We start from the raw sequence: 20,076 nt of genomic DNA, 5'->3' as shown, positions 1-20,076 counted from the left end.
AAGGATGGAGTGCCAGAATGATGAATAAAAGTATCTTGTGGCTATGAACGCAATATAGTTTGTGTTCAGTCTGTGCCAAAGTAGAAGTTTGTCAAAGAGCATATCCTAAGGTCCAACAGCTATTGATCCAACCCAAATGATCAACCTTGTTTTCATTCAGTTGAAGCTGATCTCTTTGTGCTGTGGCATAAATTGTGTATCTTCTGGCTGTGCATGCACTTTGGTTTGGGGGTTGTTTTCCATGACTGAATTACACTGATCCCCCGAGGTTAGCACAAAAAGGAATATAGGCTTCTCTGCCAAATTATGGAAAGTTTGGGATTTTGCTCAGACATGCTTGTATTTTGTTCAGATTTGAGGGGTTTTTTTGTCTGATAAGGTAAAATGTATCAGAAATCAGAGCAAAATTCTCTGTTCTCCACAGTGGCGTGTACAAAGCATGCTCTCTTTTGTATGTTGACCTTTGCATGAGCGTGAGGAGGGAGACGTGGTCATCATTATTTTTCTCTCTCTTCAGATTTTTAAGTGAGGGGGTAAAAAAATGAGATTTAAACTGTCTGTCTGATCGATAATTGTTACACGTAGGACAAGTTCTTTGACATACCTCTGCTCCTGCCTCAGCTGCACACTAATCAGGCGGTATTCATAGCCGTCTGCTCTTCCCTTATCCTTGTGCTAATCCATATTTAAAATAAAGCAGCTAGCCTTCTGACACAAAAGCATAATTTAACACAAATACTCACACCAATGTCTGCCAAATAGCCAAGCTGTGATTTTGAACAAATTAAAGTGCGCCACTGATGCTGAGCTTCCTCTGACTTTATCCGGTTGTTTGTGTTTTGCCTTCTGGGGAGAGGCAGGTGAGGCCTGGAGGCCTACATTTCCTTCCATAGCAATCATTGCAATGCTCTCAAAGCACTGTCTGCAGGAGGCATCATATAGGCTGGCTCATATTGTCACCACTGTTGCCAGCTTTCTACAAGGCCTCCAGACAGCAAGTCTGGGATTTATTTTTTATTTTTTTTGCTGGCCAATGGGATTAAATTCACTGGTAAGCAGCTATGCTCTGTCATCATTTTAGCATTATAATTCTATTTCTCCCACCGAGAATTAGTTTTTCCTTCATCTATATATTTGCATTTCAACACAGAATGGGTCATGTTCGGTTGAATTCCACTCCACTCCTCTATTCGTTGCAGAATACCTTATGTCACCAGACTTGAAATTCTAGACCTAGAAAACTTAGAACTACACTGTCTTCGGTCTGATCTAAATATAGTATATAAAATTATACATTGCAATGTCCTACTGTCAATGAATACTTCAGCTTCAACCATAACAATACAAGAGCACACAAAACTCAAGGTAAACCACACCAAACTTGATTGCAGGAAATACAACTTCAGCAATAGAGTTGTCAATGCCTGGAATGCACTACTTGACTCTGTGGTTTCTTCCCCAAACCCCAAAAACTTTAACCTTAGACTGTCTACTATTGACCTCACCCCTTTCCTAAGAGGTCTGTAGGGGGCGTGCATAAGCGCACCAACATGCCTACCATCCCTGTCCTATTGTTTCTTTTTTATTTTTCTTATATGTATCCATTTCATGTATTCATAACTATGTTTATACTTATACCTGTTATCTTATAACCGCTTGACAAATAAAATAAATAAATAAATAATTGACTATTCTTTATCACCAGTGAAATAAATGAATTTTATTTTACTTCAGGATGAATGACTAACTTGTTACGTTGGTTGCAATGTGTCAGGCCCAAAACCAAGAGGAGCAGATGGCAATTTTGGCAAACTGAGTTATTTATTGTTTCTAACGTATCGGCAAAATCTTGCCAGACTGAGCACTCTATTACAGGTAGTGCTCGACTTACGACTGTAACTGAACCCCAAATTTCTGTTGCTAAGCGAGACAGTTGTTTAATGAGTTATGCCCCATTTTATTACCTTTCTTGCCACAGTTGTTCAGGGAATCACTGCAGTTGTTAAGTTAGCTACATATTTGTTAGGTTGGTTTTCTCAATGACGTTGCTTGTTGGAAGTCGCAAAAGGTGATCAAACGACACTCAGACACTGCAACTGTCATAAATATAAACCATTTATCAAGTATCCAAATTGTGATCATGTGACCATGGGGATGCTGCAATGGTCATACATGTCAAAAATGGTCATAAATCACTTTTTTAGTGCAGTTGTAACTCTGAACCCTCTTTAAATGAATGGTTGTAAGTCAAGGACTACATGTATCCGCATCTACAATATTAGGCAAGAGCTATCCTCACCCTCTTTCTCTCATTCACAATATCTGGACTGAGTTGCCTCTTACTCCCATAGGATGCACCCCGTCCCTCTGGGAATCCAACTTCTCACTACTTTCCATCATATCATGGGACTAACGCACAATGAACTTTGTCTGTATCCAACCCTAGAAAAATGGCTGTTCTGATATATGTATGGCATTCAGCTTTGTTCGGGTATTTTCCCATGTCATTATAGTTGTGCTTTTAAAGTTGTAGCGACGTTTCGGCAGAATCTCATCTGCCATCATCAGGCTTCTGTATTGTGTCCGTCTGTGAGTCAGACTTTCACGGCCGTTTCTGTTTTAAATTTGGGGCTAGCCTACTGCTGTGCAGAATGGTTTTTTCTTCATCCTGTTTGGTTGGGAGTCTTGGTCTGTGTTTATTGATCTTGGAGTTTGCTGTGTTCTGCTTGATTGGTGTTTCTAATATCTTCTGTCTGTTTTGTAACATTGTTTTTGTCTTGATTGGCTGGCAACATTGTGTTTCCTGTATCGGAGGCTTTTAGTGCAGCTTGGCTTTGAGTAAATGGACGGCTATCATTTATTAGGAAGCTAGGTTTCATCTGGGTGCCTGGTTGGGGTGTGTTTGAGCTGGAGGTATCGGGGGGGTCTGTTTGTGCCCAAGTGTTTGCCTGGCTTGTGGTGTGGAGATTTTTTTGTTTGTGAGTGCAGGCTTCCAAATAATTGACAGTCTGGTGGAGTCATCTCTTCTATTCATGCTTTCACGTCTTTTTTCAATCTCTATGGCTTCTCTGATAATTCTGTACCTGGGGTTTTCTATAGTGGCTAGGGTTTTGGTGCCACTGAAGTCAATGCTATAGCCTGTTGCTTTCATGTGTTGGACTAGTGAGGAAGTGTGTTCCAGCTTTTCTACTGCATTTTTGTGTTCATCCAGGTGGGTACTTATTCTTCTATTGGTCTGTCCAATGTATGTGGCAGGGCATGATGCACAGGGGACTTCATATATGCCTTAGTTTTCCAGGTCAATTTTATCTTTGGGGTTTCTTAGGATGGCTGCTATTTTTCTGTCTGTTTTGAAGGCAGTCTTGATGTGATGCCTGCGTGGTATCTTACTGATTTTTTCTGTAGTACCTCTTATGTAGGGCAGGACAGCTGTTCCATAGGTCTGTTCATCTTCTAGGTCTCCATTGTGTCTCAGTGTGTTTTTATGGATCAGGCCTGTGATTTTGCTTTTGTGGAAGCCATTAGCTGTCAGTACTTTAGTCAGGGTGCATAGTTCAGTCTTTATGTGTGTCTTGTCTGCCAGGTGTTTGGTTCTGGCAATTAGTGTTTTGGCCATGGAGTTTATCTGTGCTGGGTGGTGGTGGGATTGGGCGTTGAGGTAGCGGTTGGTGTGTGTTTTCTTCTGGTATATGGTATGTCCTAGTGTGTCATCTGTTTTTTTGTAGATTAGTACATCTAGGAATGGTAGTTGTTTGTTTGTTTCTGTTTCCATGGTGAATTTGATTTTGGGGTGTGTGCTGTTTAGGTTAGGAAAATGTTTAGGTTTTCTTTTCCATGGGGCCAAATCACAAATGTGTCATCGATGTATCTTAACCATAGTTTGGGTTTGTGGGTGGCATTGGCTAGGGCTCTGGATTCGAATTCTTCCATGAACTGGTTTGCAATGACGGGTGACAGTGGTGATCCCATAGGGGCTCCTTCAATTTGCTTGTATCTTTGTCCTTTGGTTGGTTAAGCAGTGTTCTGCTAGTTCCATGAGATGTTTGGGTGGTTGGTATTTATTTTTGATGATTTGGAGAATTTCTTTTATCGGGAATTGAGTGAATAGTGAAACCACGTCGAAACTTACAAGCAGATCTTCTTGTTCCACGTGTAGATCTTTGATAATTTCCAAGAGGTGGTATGAGTTTTGTACATGTGAAGCTGCTGCTTCAGCATGGGGCTGTAGCTGCTTTGCTAGGTATTTGGCTAGGTTTTGTAGTGGTGCTCCTCTGGAACTGACTATGGGTCTGAGGGGTATGCCTTCTTTGTGTATTTTGGGGAGGCAATATAGTTTGGGGCATCTGGAAGATTTTTCTCTTGGGATGATTGTCTGTTGGATCTCTTTGCTCATGTTTCTGGTTATGATTTTCTTCTTGGTTATTTTTTCCAGATATGTGGTAGGTCTGTGTTTGTGGGTTTGTATGTGGAGTCTTGGAGTAGGTCTGTCAATTTTGTTTCACAGTCTTTTCTATCCATTACTACTGTGGCATTACCTTTATCTGCTGGAAGTATGATTATGCTGCTGTCGTTCCTTAGGGCTTGCAGGGCTTTTAGTTCCTCTTTGTGCAAGTTGCTTTTGGGTGGTTTGCTTGTGCATAGGATGTTAGTGACTTGGTGTCTTATTCTATCAGCTTCATCTGTATTTAATTTAATTAGGCTGGATTCCACTCCACATATGATGGATTCTGTGGGGATATATATATGGGGATATATATATGGATAAACAATCCCATTGGTTGCCTTTATTTTCAGTTAGGATGGGCTGAATTTTCTTGACTGCTCTATAACTTTCCCCCAATCTTTTATTACCAAAGTGTCCGTGCTGATTAAAACTCGGACCACATGTTTTCTGAACAGTTTTTATCCCAGAGTTATAATTGCAATTTACAATGAACTCAAGGACCACCATCAATGAGCTATCGGACAGTATTACTTGGTCTTTTGTATGGATGCTTGTGTGTTTTAGGGGGTGGGGAGTTTTGGTGGGTGGGGGTGTGTTTGGGGATTGTCATGTGTGTGCGCGTGTTGGGTCTGGTCTCTGGGTATTATGTGAATTTCATTGTATGTGTATAATGTGTATATATGTACAATGACAATAAAATATATTATTATTATTATAATTATCATCATTATCATCTTCATCATCCTAGCCTACAGCAGGAAGATGTCTCAGTTTTATGGATCATGATATCCCCTTCATCACATCCCCATTACCACCACAGAAGAGGCTTTAGCTGTTCCAGCAATAGTTAGTGTTTTTCCTTTTCTCCAGACACAAGTCATCATCTTAACAACAACGACACTTCATTGACGATGACATAATCAGGATCCTTTCAACTCTTATTGATTCCTGAAGTTGCTGTGGAAACATCCTCTATCTTTTGATATCTGGATACTAACTTCCAGGACTCTTTTGTGTTCATCTTGGGATCTCCCATGACACAAAATATATTTCTTCCTAATTCTGCAATCCCTGACAGATCTCAAGGCTTAGAAGGATGGCAAGTGAAGAAGAAGATTTGAAATCTAAAAAAAAAAAAAAATGCTCCATGGGATAGGAGAATCAACAATTCAAGAATTGCTGCCTGTTGTCTCTTCTTGTCTCTCTCAGCCCTGGCAGCCAATGAGGGCATAGATAATGCCAATGGTAACTGAAGAAATGGTTTTCTGGCACCAGTTTTCTGAAGTTCCTAATTGACATCTGTGGAGTATGGGGTGATTCTGCCTAATAAATCAGGTGAATGCTGTCTTTTGTATCCTGGTAGAAAACACTGATTAATATTGGGTGAGTGGGTTATACTTGGTAAAGTGGGAAATTATTTATCAGTAGACCCAAACATGCTTTTTCAAGAGGCAACTGGACGTTCTTGTTTTTCTTTGAAAACATTTTGCCTCTCATCCAAGAAACTTCTTCAGCTCTGACTGGATAGTAGGGAATGGAAGGATTTATATTCCTTGCAGACAGCTAGTCATTTGCATCCTTTTAGAGAGTCATTGAAATGTCTTCAAAAAAAAAACCCTCAAAAAAGTCCAGTTGCTTCTTGAAAAAGCACCTTTGGGACAACCATGACCTGGATGAATGAGAGTCTCCATAGACATTTTACCAGCAGAGTGGCCCCCCTCTTGGTTCACCTGCCAAATTCTGACAGTTCGTTAAGGCATCTGTCAACTCTTGTATTCAGAGTGACCAGTTATTATTATTGTTTTTCCTGATGGTAGGTGATGTTGAGGAAATCCATCAATAACCTTTCTTAAGTTGTCTCACATAAAACCTGAGAGGACCCATAAGTTGCTGGCTTTCCTGCTAAGGAAGAATACAGAATTCAGCAGCAAAGCCGAGTCAAAATACCCCAACATACATATGTATCACCTTACAAACTATGAAAAACACCTAATTGTGATGATGAGAGAGTGTCCTAAAATATTATGTTCTTATTTTATCTGAACATTAACTATATGGCAGTGAGATCTGTGTGTATTTCCTTTTTGCCAATTTACAATACACACATGGCTATAGAATGGATAGTAGACATCAGCAAAGAAATGCAGAAAAATCTTTTTGCTCTCGTATAGAGTTTATTCCTATTTTTGCTTTCCAGATCTACTACTCCTATTAATGACCGTTTTCATGTAAAAGGCTGCTGAAAACATTTGCATTCCATGCCCCAGCTAGTTCAGAAATGCTTTGAAACTGAACAAAATATTGGTGAGGTCGACATCTTTATCTATAACCCAGATTAATGGTGTGGACTCGTAAAATTTGGCCAGCTTTGATTTCTCCTCTGCATTGTTACCACAGAAGGTTAATGGGGATCAGAAAATGAACATAGCCAGCTAGACCTTGCTCTGGCATTTATGGGATTTTGTGCACTGTTGCCTCACTGCACATATTTATCTCATTTTAATGTGAGGACCATGAAAATCTCACCTATAGAACCTACTGAGGGGCAGAGCTCGGAATCACAGCAAAAACAACTACACTAGACTGAAGATGAATAAAATGACACTGTTAATGTGTGCCACAGTGCAATAAAAGAAGTGCCCTTCACCTGAGCTTAGTATTCAATAACTGGAACAGGTTCAGGTGCATAGATTGGAGGGAACTGAATATTTACTGTTTTTCCCAAGAAACTGGGATCATAAGGAGTGCAAGTTGCCAAAGGTTGCAGGAAAAAAATGTTAGAATGCTATTATTATTTTAGTACTGCACAAAAGCTGTGTAACAGAACATTATAGCAATAGCTATAGATTTATATACTGCTTCACAGTGCTATACAGCCCTCTTTAAGCTGTTTACAGAGACAGCATATTGCCCACAACAATCTGGGTCCTCATTTTACTGACCTCGGAAGGATGGAAGACTGAGTCAACTTTTGAGCCTGGTGAGATTTGAACTGCCAAATTGCAGACAGCCAGCAGACAGCAAAAGTAGCCTGCAGTACTGCATTCTAACCATTGTGCCACTATGGCTCTTAAGCATTATGATGTATAACACTGCTAAATATACCCTGGTCTGTAAATTATTTCAAAAGCAAACAAAAGTCCAAGAAGGAAACAAACATCCTGTTTATTAAACGCTCAGCAATGGATAAATGAGAACCAATATAATAGGTAGGAACTCCCTAAAATGAAACATTGCAGTCAACCAAGCCAGGTAGGCAAATCAGAAACAAATACATAAATTATAACTCTGATTTAGCTGGCACACATTATAAACAGTGAAGTGTACTCCCTTCTGTAAATCTATTGTTACCTAGTTTGCTAATGAAATATTTGCACAATGAAAGCCAACTTTAATCAACATCAAGTCCCCCAACATGGTTGTTTAGCTTTGAAAACATTGCGGTTTTGACCTTCTTGAAATTATCAAAGTGTACAAAACTCTATTTTGGATATGAACGCTCGGTTCCAAATAAACTAAATGAACAGCAATAACCTCCTTTGAACATTGAACCAATCTGAATTGCTTTCTAATTTGCGTTAGTGTCAAAGGCTACAAGGAAGAACCCAGCAAAAATATGTGCTATGCAAGCCACAATGGAATCAGTAAGATCAAGATAATATGGCTCAACCAGCTAATTATTTCAGAAATCACTAATTTCTGGAAACAGAGATCTGGACTTATAGTTCAAAGGCATGTTCTTTTGCATTTTTATTTTGTGCTACCAAGCAATAGAATACAACATTACAAACAATTCACGTGGGAACTGATAATTTGTTTTTCCCGTGCAGATGACTTAATTGGGAACAAGGTCACTGACCTGTTATCATAAATTAAGCATTTTTATCTAGCCCTTGCTTGCTCATTTATTCATTTATTCATTCATTCATTATTCATTCTTGGTGGGAGATTTGTGATTTCACTTTCAGGAAAAGATTCTTAAGGTGAAGAAACAACAATTAAGACTCAAATTATCTTTTTAATTTTGGTATTGTTTAAAATGAAACATGCTAATAAAGTCAAATGAGCAGAAGTAATTATCCATAATGCAATTAATAAAATCAAATTATGTTGAAGCGCATCAGTAATGAGGACATATGTGTATATGAGAGAGAAAGAGAGAGATAGAAAAAAAAATCTTTGGAGCCTATTTTACAATTTAAAATAGTGAACCTCATAAGTTGAGGCCTAAGGTTTTTTTTCCCAGCAAAGGATGTCAGCTTCGTAAGTAGGGGGATAAGAAATGATCAAAGAGATTATCATACTCATTCTTAATTAACATGGTACTTCGCTCTATGTGTCCCAGATTCCCTATCGCAAATGATTTTTTTCAGAGTTTTTTTTAATTAATTAGATAAAATTAGAAAGCAGCTAGAGGAATGAGTATTTTGTGACTTTCCAAAATCATGATCACTTCTTATGAAATGGCTTCCATGGGAAGAGTTGTTGTCTAATTGCAACATGGTAATCCTGATTTTGGAAAGTCACAAAATACTAATTTCTCTAGCTGTTTCTGACTTTTTTTTCTAATTAATTAAAAAAAAAACTTTGGACATGATCTCAAACATCCCAAGAGTGCCCACCGACATTTTATCTACAACTCCTGCAATTCTGTGGTTTCTGCAAAGTTATTTGGTAACATTTGGGGATGAAACAAAACAGGTGTACAAAAGGAAGGGGCTTCTCTTGCATTAAAAAGGAAGACAACTATATTTGTTAATCTTTCAATTGAATGCTGAAGAAGAGAGTAGGAACTAATTAGTTTGTGAATAATACAGATTCATTCTTAGGTAATGAAATGAAAAATATTGGGTTGATACTGGCTAGAAAATGACTATAAAAATAGAGTAGTAGCGTACGTGGTACTCAATCCAATAGGCCAGAGGGAAAATAAAGTTACTAAATAAAGTAAAGTAATGTTACTAAATAGTAAATAAAGTTACTATTTGGAATAGTCTTACATTAAAGTAAAAGAAAGCCAACAAAAACATTTTCCGCATCCCTTACTGAAAGTAATTTAACACTGGAACTATGCTACTTTTCTTTTAATGAGAAGATCTGTAGTAATCTTCAGATGGAGAATAAAACCATGTTGAAGAAGGTGATCTCAGACAATTCAGTTACTCTGACAAAGATTGAATAAATGTGTGAATAAGTAACAACAATGAAGTACATATTCTGAATGACTAATTTCAAGAATAATGTTTTATGGAAATGACCCAAAGTGAATGTTATAAAACAAGTGAGCTTCTTAAGATTATGATAAAGTAAGACACTATTGCATCAATTAGAAGAACTACAGCATCTACAAATTTACCTAGAAAAATATTATTATTTGCTGATCTAAGGAGCGTGGGCTTTTGTAATTGATAAATGGAACTTTTATCAATGTACAGGTTTTCTTCCAATATTTTTTGGAAGAATGTGCTCATAATGACCACCCTAACTCTGATTATGCCATAAATTTTCAGATCTTACAATTTTTATTATTCTATTTTTTAATTATTATAATCTTTTTTTTATTTTTACATTATTATTATTACCATATAATGTTTTTAAGCTGTTGTAGCTCAAAGAATAACTTCTGTTTCTAAAGCTAGTGTTATTTATTTAGAAGGAGCAGATATATTCATTAGTGGTGTACCTTAGTTACTTTACTTTCTGCTTGAATTAATGCTTCTTCTTTCTTTTTTTTAAAGTACAGTCTGTGAAATACGACTTAGGCAATCAATCTGTTTACTTAAATAGCCATGTTTATTGCAAGTTACTGCCCATAACATTTTAGAAAGTGAAGAGGATAAATGCAACGGCAATGACATTTTAATTGCAGTTGAAAGCAGCAGGAGGAAAACAGTATTTCAATCATGTCTTCTAACGTCCCAGAGGATTATGGAGAAAACTGCCATAAGGAAGGCATGTTAGTACCTGTATTCATTGATTCCATCTTCACAAATAGCTCCATTCTGGCACCAGCTCATTTCACAGTCATTAATATTTTCCAGGCATGTAGGTCCTATCCATCTAGGCGCACAAACACATAGATAATTCTGGTTGTCTTCATCATGGAAACATCTTCCATTCACACAGAGCTGCAAGTGAGAATTACACAGAGTCCAGGAAATGCTTCTGTGTTACAATATTGAGGTTAAGGGTGTTCATAACATACATTACAGCAGGGGAAGAAAACTCCTGTTAATTTATTTTCATCAATAATAAGATACATCGCAGAAGAATGAATCCTTCTGTGAACCCGTCTCTCTGGATCGTTTTTTTCTCTCATTTCTATTTCTCTCTGTGTGTATGTGTGAATATTTATGTCCCTCTGTGTGAGAGAGAAATAGAGAGATGAAGTCATTGAAGAGTAGAATTCAATATTTAAACATTATTTTTTTAAAAAAAAATGGCACTTGGCTATATTTTTTTCTAGTGTGCCTCCTTGGTGTAACCCTTCCACATAACATTTCTTTCACTCCCTAGTTTATTGAAGGAAAAAAAAAGTAGAATTAGCTATTCCATCATTTTTATCCCTGCTATCCTCTCAACACCGAGACCAGGCAAGATCATATTAGAACCCATCACACACAGTATTTCCTCTGGCCAACTCATTGGAGAATAATCTTTCCATCAGTACTCTGTCCCTCAGTTTGCCATCTTCCTAAAGTAAGAAAAATCCACTTGTTCACATTTCTGAAAGAAAGAAGACAAATAAAGCGGAACACTATGTGCATTTTTTTTATCATTGTCGAAAACACCGGAGCCATTGATATGAACTCAGCCAAGATGTGTTGATGCCATAATACTACTTTTTCAGGTCAGGCACTTTTCTTAAGAGCTGAAATTATGGTTACTAAAACTGAAGAGCTGAAAGAGAGCAGCAACAGTTTACTGCTTTGTTTTGCCTGAGCCCAGTGGATGGAAGCTTGTGGCTTAGATAAGCAGGGATCCAGAAGAGATTGGACAACCATTGTCTGAAATGGTGTAGAGTTGCCGGCCTGAGTAGGGTGTTGGATTATAAAACCTCTAAGCTTCCTTCTACCTCTGTTATTCTGGATCATACCCAGCATTCAAAACCAAAACAAACACCCCAGAGCAATTGTAAAAATGATTAGAAATTGTATAATTACCAACTGAGTACTATGAATTTTAGGGGGAAGTATATAGAGATGATAAAGGCAATCTATTCATCCCAGACAGCAAAAAATAATAATAAATGGGGAACTAACTGACAAAGGAGTAAGACAGGGATGCCCACTATCACCCCTACTATTCATCTTATCAATAGAAGTATTATTAACAAATATTAGACAACAACAAGATATAAAAGACTTAAAAATTAAACTGGAAGAATATAAAATCCAAGCATTTGCAGATGATTTAATATTCATCACAGAAGAACCCTTAGAAACCAGAATCAAATTAATACAAGAAATTTAAAAAAAAAAAAAGGTAGGGTAGCAGGATTGAAAATAAATAAGGATAAGACCAAAATAATAACCAAGAACTTAATACTGAAATTACAAAAAGACCTGGAGAAAAAAGTGGAGTTACAGATAGTTAAGAGACTAAAGTATCTTGGAATCTGGCTAACAGGAAAATGTTCATCAATAAAGGAAGACAACTACACTAAATTACTAATACAAATTAAAAATAACTGGAGAACTGGGGGAAATTGCAATTATCATTAATTGGGAGAATAGTTATGGTTAAAATGAATACATTACCAAAAATTCTATTGCTGTTTCAGACCATACCAATAAAATTAGGGAAATTTTTTTGAGCAACTGAGTAAAATGATAGTGAAGTTTGTTTGACTAGGGAAAAAAAACGAGAATAAAATTAAAAGCACTACAGGATAATAGACTCAGAAGAGAATTTGGGAGCTTTTATTACTAAGCAGCAGATGTGACCTGGATAAGAAACTGGATAGAATTAAAAAATAAAAGGGTATTGATGATTGAAGGACACAATTTACAACTGGGATGGCACGCCTTTATTTGGGAACATAAAAATAAATCACACACATACTTCCAGAGACATCTAATTAGAGATGCGCTTCTATATACTTGGGGGGAAATTAAAAGGCTTCATTATATGAAAATACCAAATTGGCTATCTACAGTGGAGGCAATGATATATCCCAACTTAATAGACCTAAATAAAATGGTGACCTATAAAGATTTATTAGATGAACAAGGGAAACTAAAGTCGAAACAAGAATTAAAATCCCAAGAAATAGAGATAGATTGGTGACCATATCTCCAAATTCAGGCGAGATACAAAAAAGATTTGGAACAATATGGGTTTTATACAGAACAAAAAGAACTTGATAAAATATTACAGAGATCGGGAGAGAAAATTATAACTAAATTATATAATTATTTTCTGAGAATTAAGTTGGAAGAAGAAATCATCAAAGAAAATATGATAATTTGGGCAAATTTTTTTGGCTATAACATTGAATTAGAATATTGGAAAAAATTATGAGGGGAAAATTATAAATTAAAAATGGCAGCATTATATAAGGAGAACCTATATAAAATGTTCTACCACTGGCACTTACTGCCAGCAAGATTAGTGAAAATGTATCCTAATAGATCAGCAGCATGCTGGAGGTGCAAACATAAACAAGGAACATTTTTTCACATGTGGTGGACATGCCAAGAAGTGAAGAAGTATTGGATGAGGATAAAGAAATAGCTCGAGGAGATTAATAAGCAAAAAATTGAGTGGAAATCAGAATTATTCTTATTAGGTATAATAAAGGACAATTAAAAAAAATCAATATATCATACTTCATATAATGACGGCGGCCAGAATTGCTTTTGCACAACATTGGAAACAGACCAATACTCCTGCAGAAGATATGGTGATAAAAAAGTGCTTGAATGTGCAGAGATGGCTAAATTAACGATGGAGTTAAAAGACAAGGAGGAAACAAAATATTATAAGATTTGGGACATATGGTATGAGTGGCTAGAGGAGAAAGGTAAAGAATATGTATAAAAATTACTGAAGAATAGCAGGAAATGAATATATAAGTAATTATAAAAAGATAAATATAAGTGTAAGAATATAAGAGAAATATATCAGGAATTGAAAATGAAAATGAAAGTATTACTATGTAAATAGGAAAGAAGCGATTCTGAAGCACTGTCAAAAATGGAAATGTGGTGTAAATGTTTGAAAAATGAAAATAAAGATTATTTTTTTAAAAAAGTGATTACAAACTGTAACAGCAATCTCTGGCAGTGATGGGCTGCTACCGGTTTGGACCGGTTCACAAGAACCGGTACTTCTGATGATCAGCTGGCCCTGCCCACCCACCCCTGCCCTATCCTGTCCTTTATTTCCTGCTTTCTAGCTCATTTCAATTGCACGGCACAGCTGATTCCCAACCTTCACTGTTCTACTTACTGCTGCTGACTTGGAAGGTAAGCAGCTGAGCTTCTAAATGCTCCATTTTCAATGCTGCACGCAAATTCCTTAGGTACACATACACTCACCAAACCAGTTGTTAAACCGATTGCAGCCCACCATGGTTGTGTTATGGTCGTGGAACACTAGAATCTGGTAGTACCTATTCCATCTAACAATATTTTATTAAATGTTCTAAGCTTTTGTGAGATCTATGCATCTGATAACGTGACTTGCAGCTCATTAAAGCTTCTACCTTTTTACAAATGTGTTAGTCAGAAAAAATGTAATTGGATTCCTGATTAGAAACTAAATGGCTGAATATCAGGTCTGATTAGTTGATTTTTTTGTGAAATTTATGGAAGAGCTCCAGGTTCAGGAGGATTTAAGCGTTCTTAAAAGAGAAATGAGGTGTCTTCATGTCTTGATGACTTCCAAAGTTTCAGATTTTTTTTGCAGCCAGTCCAACCAGAAGAAAGCTGACTTAGTTACCCAAGGAACACAGCAGCTGACATTGCGAGTGTCAGATTGGTGGAAGTGCCATATAAGCTCTGGGCACTCTTTAAAGTAGGGCTGGGGAATGATGGTTCTTTTATGACTTGTGGATTTCAACTCCCAGAATTCTAAAAACATGGCTGGCTCAGGAAACATGGGAGTTGAAATCTGCAAATTATAAAGGAGCCATTGTTTCCCATCTTTGTTTTAAACCAAGATGTGGATGGTCTGAGCAAATAAAATTACTTCTAAGATCGCTGCTGAATAAAGGATAAGAAATGGTATTTCTTGTAGTGGATTTCAAAGACATCATTTTGGACATACAATCTGTTTTATAAAGGCAAAGGTCAATTCAGTTCTTCACTGTATCTCCTAAAAGGTTTACACTGTCCTACTCATTCCTTAAAGTGTAGGCAACTATGGATCTGCTGCCTATAGATATAGCCACTGCTTATCTTACATTTCTTGCCTCATCACATCAATGCTAGTGGCAGCCATTGCATCTATGAGAATAAATTCCATAAACTACTTGTTTTGAACTTCAGCAGTAGGAACTGGTAAGTTAATCAGTGTTCCTCATTTCTTTTATTTATCTGAAATTGTTACTATCAATTGTTCTATCAAAAAATTATTTCAATCAGTGTGTCATTTGTTTGAAATTTTGTAAGCCTCCACAGTTCTATTATCCTCAAAGAATAGAATAGAAACAAAATGCTGGTGTTCACATATTTATTATATTCCAGTAGTTGCAAGTTTGTAACAGGCTCTGTCAACTCTCCTGCAGCTGTTTCATGATCACCTCACATCTGTCAGTCTAAATTCCATGGAACTCTAGGGAGCTTACTTTTGAGAAGGAAAATCTATCATGATTAAGTAAGTTAGAAATTTTTAAAAAAATTGCACCTTGAGCTGATATTTTTCCTTCAACTTATTAAGTAGACAAAGGTTGCAAGAACTGTGGGAGTGATGCAAATGATGCACTGAATAGTGAGATAAATATTAGAGATATTTATCTCTAACCTGGTTTTAGTTACCAATTTTCTTTTTGTTCTATTTAAAACGAATGGGAAATTGCGCATTCCTATTAGTTGTCTGCTAAAACTCTACAACATGTTCCTGATTACAACTTTTCAACAGAGTAATCTCTACCCTGCTCAATTTAAATATACCCAATTTGAGTTTTTTGTACATGTAAAAGTTAAGGAACATTTTCACATGCAAGAAAGATTTTATGTGCCAACTCTTAGTGACCACATTTTCTCCATTATCTCTAATCTGGTCCTTTGGGTCTTCCAATGGAACACCCATTGTCACTGGGACTGAGTCCATCCACCCACCCATCCATCCATCTTCTCTTTCTTTCCACCTTTCCCAACATTACAGTCTTCTCCAGAGAACTAGGTCTTTGCATAATATGTCTGAAGTAGGATAATTTGAGCCTGATAATTGGTGCCTCAAGAGAAAACTCAAGGTTGATTTGTTCAATTATCTATTTGTTTGTTTTCTTGACTTTCAGTTACAGTATAGTCTCAGGAGACTCCTCTAACCCCAAAGCTCAAAAGCATCAATACTCTTTCTGTCCTGCTTCTTCATAGTCCAAATTTCCCTTCCATGGAGGGTCACAGAGAATATCAGTGCTTTTACAATTCTGATTTTTGAAGATACAGACACATCATTGTATCTATGTATCTTTTCCATAGACTCCAGTAATCAGTCAATCATAAGGCTGGTAGTTGTGCCTGCTATCATTTGTTTGGTCTTCTTCATATTTAATTTTAGTCACATTTTTGCTATGCTCTTTGATTTTTATTACTAGAGCTTGCAGATCCTTTTCATTTTCAGCTAATGTTCTCAGCATCATGCAGACTATGAATGCTTCTCCCTCCCATTTTAAATTTATATTCATCTTCTTCCAATGAAGCCTCTCTTTGCATATATTCAGCACATAGGTTGGATATGCAAACAGAGAGTATATAGCCTTGTATCTCTCTTTTGCCAGCCTAGAGTCAGTCTGCTTTATCATATTGTGTATACGGAAATGATCTTGGGAGACAGGGGGGAAAGTTGGTTGGAGAAGAGATAGCTCAGCCTGCAAAAGGAATATGGGAATGGCAAATGTCTCAGAAGGGACCCTTCCTAGTTTTGTGGGTTGTAAGGTCAAGGAGGAATAAAAGTACTTCAAGATTCGATTAATGTAACCTTATGATAAAGCAGAATTAGTCCATCTGGTCATGTTTCCCGACTGAACCAACATGCTAGGCTGATATGTTCCATCCATGCTATGGCTTCCTGACTTGCATATTGGTTTTACCTGAGAACAATGAGGTGATCTGTGATCCCTATTTTTCTAATTTCAACATGACTTAAGAAAGCCAGCAAGCCACTTGCTTGCTAGAGATATTTGGATGTGTGTTGCGTATCTGCCTCCAAGACAGGTTTTGACTCCTGCTGACTGCCTGGACAAGTCCCTGTATTTTTCTTGGCAAGATTTCAGAAATGGTTGGCATTTGTCTGCTTTTTAATCTGAGAAATAGTGTCTGGTTCAAAGTAAACCTAGCTGGCTTTGTATCTAAGAGTTGCAGTGGCACAGTGCTTAGAGTGTAGAACTGCAGCTAATTCTGCTGACTGCCTGCTGCCTGCAATTTGATAGTTCAAATCTCACCAGGCTCAAGGTTAACTTAGCCTTCCATCCTTACGAGGTGGGTAAAATGAGGATCCGAATTGTAAACCACTTAGAGAGGGCTGTAAAGCACTGTGAAGCAGTATATAAGTCTAAGTAATATTAAGTGCTAAGACAGGATTAGTTTTATGGCCTTCCAGTTGTCTTAACCATTATACCAAGCTGGATCTACCTAGTGATATATAAAAGAGAAAGGTATGATTAAAAAAAAACATATTAGGCAACATAATTGATTTTCCAGAGTCTTGGATGGATATGAAATGTATATATTGGCCATAAAGTATGTGTGTAAATATAGTGGTAGATAAGTATTTATTTTGAAACTTCCTAATAATGCCCATTAATGTTTGTGGTCTATAGATTTAAAAAGCTGGGCAATGACTCATCTAAACCATTAAGAGAACCTGTATAAATATTATTCTCTACAATAAAAATCAAGACTGTTTAATAGGTATATGTAAGAGGAATATCTGCCTTCTATGATCAATGAGTTGAGCATTAAAGAAAGGGGTGATTCAGGTGGTGATAATCAGCTTTTCACTGCTTCAGTTTGATTGAGACTCAAGCCCATTTAAAATGCTACTGAGATGTGTAATAACAACAACTCTTGGCAAAAATTGGCAGTCTTAATTTGACTTTGATTAAGTTTTAAATTGACCTTAAAATTGAATCTTTTTGCTATTCCATTAGTGCTGAAGTTCTGAAATTATGCCTAGACTGTTTCTCATAGAAAATACTCCTCAGCTTGATCAAAGCTTGCAAAATGAATCCCTTACTTGCAAATAAGGAAATATTCTTCCCCTGATAATTATTAAAACTATTGTTTCCAATCTAAATGCATGTAAAGTAGATTGTAAACAAGGTCCCCAAAGAAGTCAGGGCAAAGGGGATATTTGAAAATGACTCTTTCTCCATAGCCTAAATTTCATTCCTTGTCAAGTTCTCATCGGGACAATTTTAATTATTAATAACTTGAGATGAAAACTTGGGCTTAGATTAAAAAAAAATTGCAAAGCTTTCATCTCTGTATAAAACCTTTCCCCTTTCTGCTTCCTGGTAGCAGCCTTTGCCATTCTTTGTTGCTACTTCTGGGCCATGATCCCTCATAGCCAAAGAAGTTAATATTGGATGCCAAAACAGGATGTGAAACGTGAATGGGCTAGAATTTATTCCCACATTGATTAGAAGCCATCTCCAGAGCAATCAATACATGTAATCCTGCCCCACCTTCAAACAAGTCTCCTTGTCTTATTCTTTTACAAAGAAAGAATACAAGAAAAAGACTCAAACCCTACTGACTTAATTTGTATTCATGTCATTTGAAAGTAGAGCACTTGCTGAAATTCTTCTGTTAACTTTTTTTAATGTAAATTTTATTTGGGTTTTCACAAAATACAAATAAAACATATTTTTTTGAGAATAGCATGATCCCGGGTTATCACTTCTCTATACAGACACAAACTCAATTTCATATTCATCTTATTACTTATTACCATGTCTTATTACTATTTTAACATTTTCTCCATAAACCCCTCTCTTGGTTTTCTCCACTTTATTTTTAATTATCTCATATCTAAATTCAATTATATATCTTTTTCTAAGTTTCAATGTCTTTATAATCATTATATTTATACTTTTCTCTGTCCTGCTTCAATTTCATATTATCTTTTCTCATTAAACAAATTTCCCCCTGTAGTTACTAATTGGAGTATGACACCTTTATATCTTTTAATTTTATCCATTCAACTCTTAAACTTCAATTTATGCCTTTAGAATTATAACATGCAATATAGTACATAATTCCACCAGACTGTCAATTATCTGGAAGCCTTCATTCACAAACAAAAAAATCTCCACACCACAAGCCAAGCAAACACCTGGGCACAAACAGACCCCCCTGATACCTCCAGCTCAAACACACCCCAACCAGGCACCCAGATGAAACCTAGCTTCCTAATAAATAATAGCCGTCCATTTACTCAAAGCCAAGCTGCACTAAAAGCCTCCAATACAGGAAACACAATGTTGCCAGCCAATCAAGACAAAAACAATGTTACAAAACAGACAGAAGATATTAGAAACACCAATCAAGCAGAACACAGCAAACTCCAAAACCAATAAACACAGACCAAGACTCCCAACCAATCAGGATGAAAAAAAAAACATTCTAACACAGCAGTAGGCTAGCACCAAATTTAAAACAGAAACGGCTGTGAAAGCCTGACTCACAGACGAACGCAATACAAAAGCCTGATGATGGCAGGTGAGATTCTGCCAAAACATCACTACAACTTTAAAAGCACAACTATAATGATGTGGGAAAATACCCAAACAAAGCTGAATACCATACATATATATACCCACGAAAACTTAAGAATATATATATATATTTCAGAACGCAGACAGAAATTTCAGTCCACAGAGAAGCCTGAATTTTCCCTTTTGTCTTTCAAAATAAAAAATACTTCTGGACTTCCAAGGAGGACATGAACTGAACATTGCCAGGGATATTCCTGGAGCATTTTTGAAATCCTCTTCAGATCAAGAGGAAACCCTGAGATTGCCTGCTTGAATTCTGTAGAGTAGCTCCTCACGGTACATTGAGAACCAGAGGGATCTTGCTAGTGCTTTTGGAATTGAACACTTCGGAAGTGTGGGAAATATCTGGCCCCAGAGGGAGACCATTTATCACAGACTGGTTTCTTAAAGACATACATTCTTTTGAATGTTATGTACTGAGACCTTCCATTAAGTGAGCAAAAATAAGTCCAACTAAGTGAGTAGAAATCCCTAATCTCTGAGAAAGATTGAACTGTGATTAAAAGGGAAAGGTAGTGAAAAAGAAGAAATGAGAGCAAAAGGCATTGGTTAAGAGTGATTTATTAAGGGCCTCGTGGGAAACTTTGGAATACACATAAATAGCACCTCTGTTTGGATGGACATTATTAGATCTAAATATACTAAAATTCCGGTCATCTATCAAATGCTACTCAGTGGCAATATT

At 36.7% G+C, this 20,076-nt stretch overlaps 1 protein-coding gene across 1 annotated transcript in view; it reads right to left on the bottom strand.

The window, feature by feature from the left end:
- The window catches only part of LOC113430092 (protein eyes shut homolog), a 241,382-nt gene that overhangs the window by 8,101 nt on the left and 213,205 nt on the right, over positions 1 to 20,076 (bottom strand). The window contains exon 9 of the mRNA XM_087945298.1: positions 10,409 to 10,572. Within this exon, the coding sequence (XP_087801424.1) occupies positions 10,409 to 10,572 (164 nt within the window). The remainder of the gene's footprint in view (positions 1 to 10,408; positions 10,573 to 20,076) is intronic.

This window comes from Notechis scutatus, chromosome 1, assembly GCF_049901735.1.
Source record: "Notechis scutatus isolate UNSWTSFEM ecotype Mainland chromosome 1, rNotScu1.2, whole genome shotgun sequence".
Classification (NCBI taxonomy): Eukaryota; Metazoa; Chordata; class Lepidosauria; order Squamata; family Elapidae; genus Notechis; species Notechis scutatus.
This window is presented reverse-complemented; position numbering and strand designations above follow the sequence as displayed.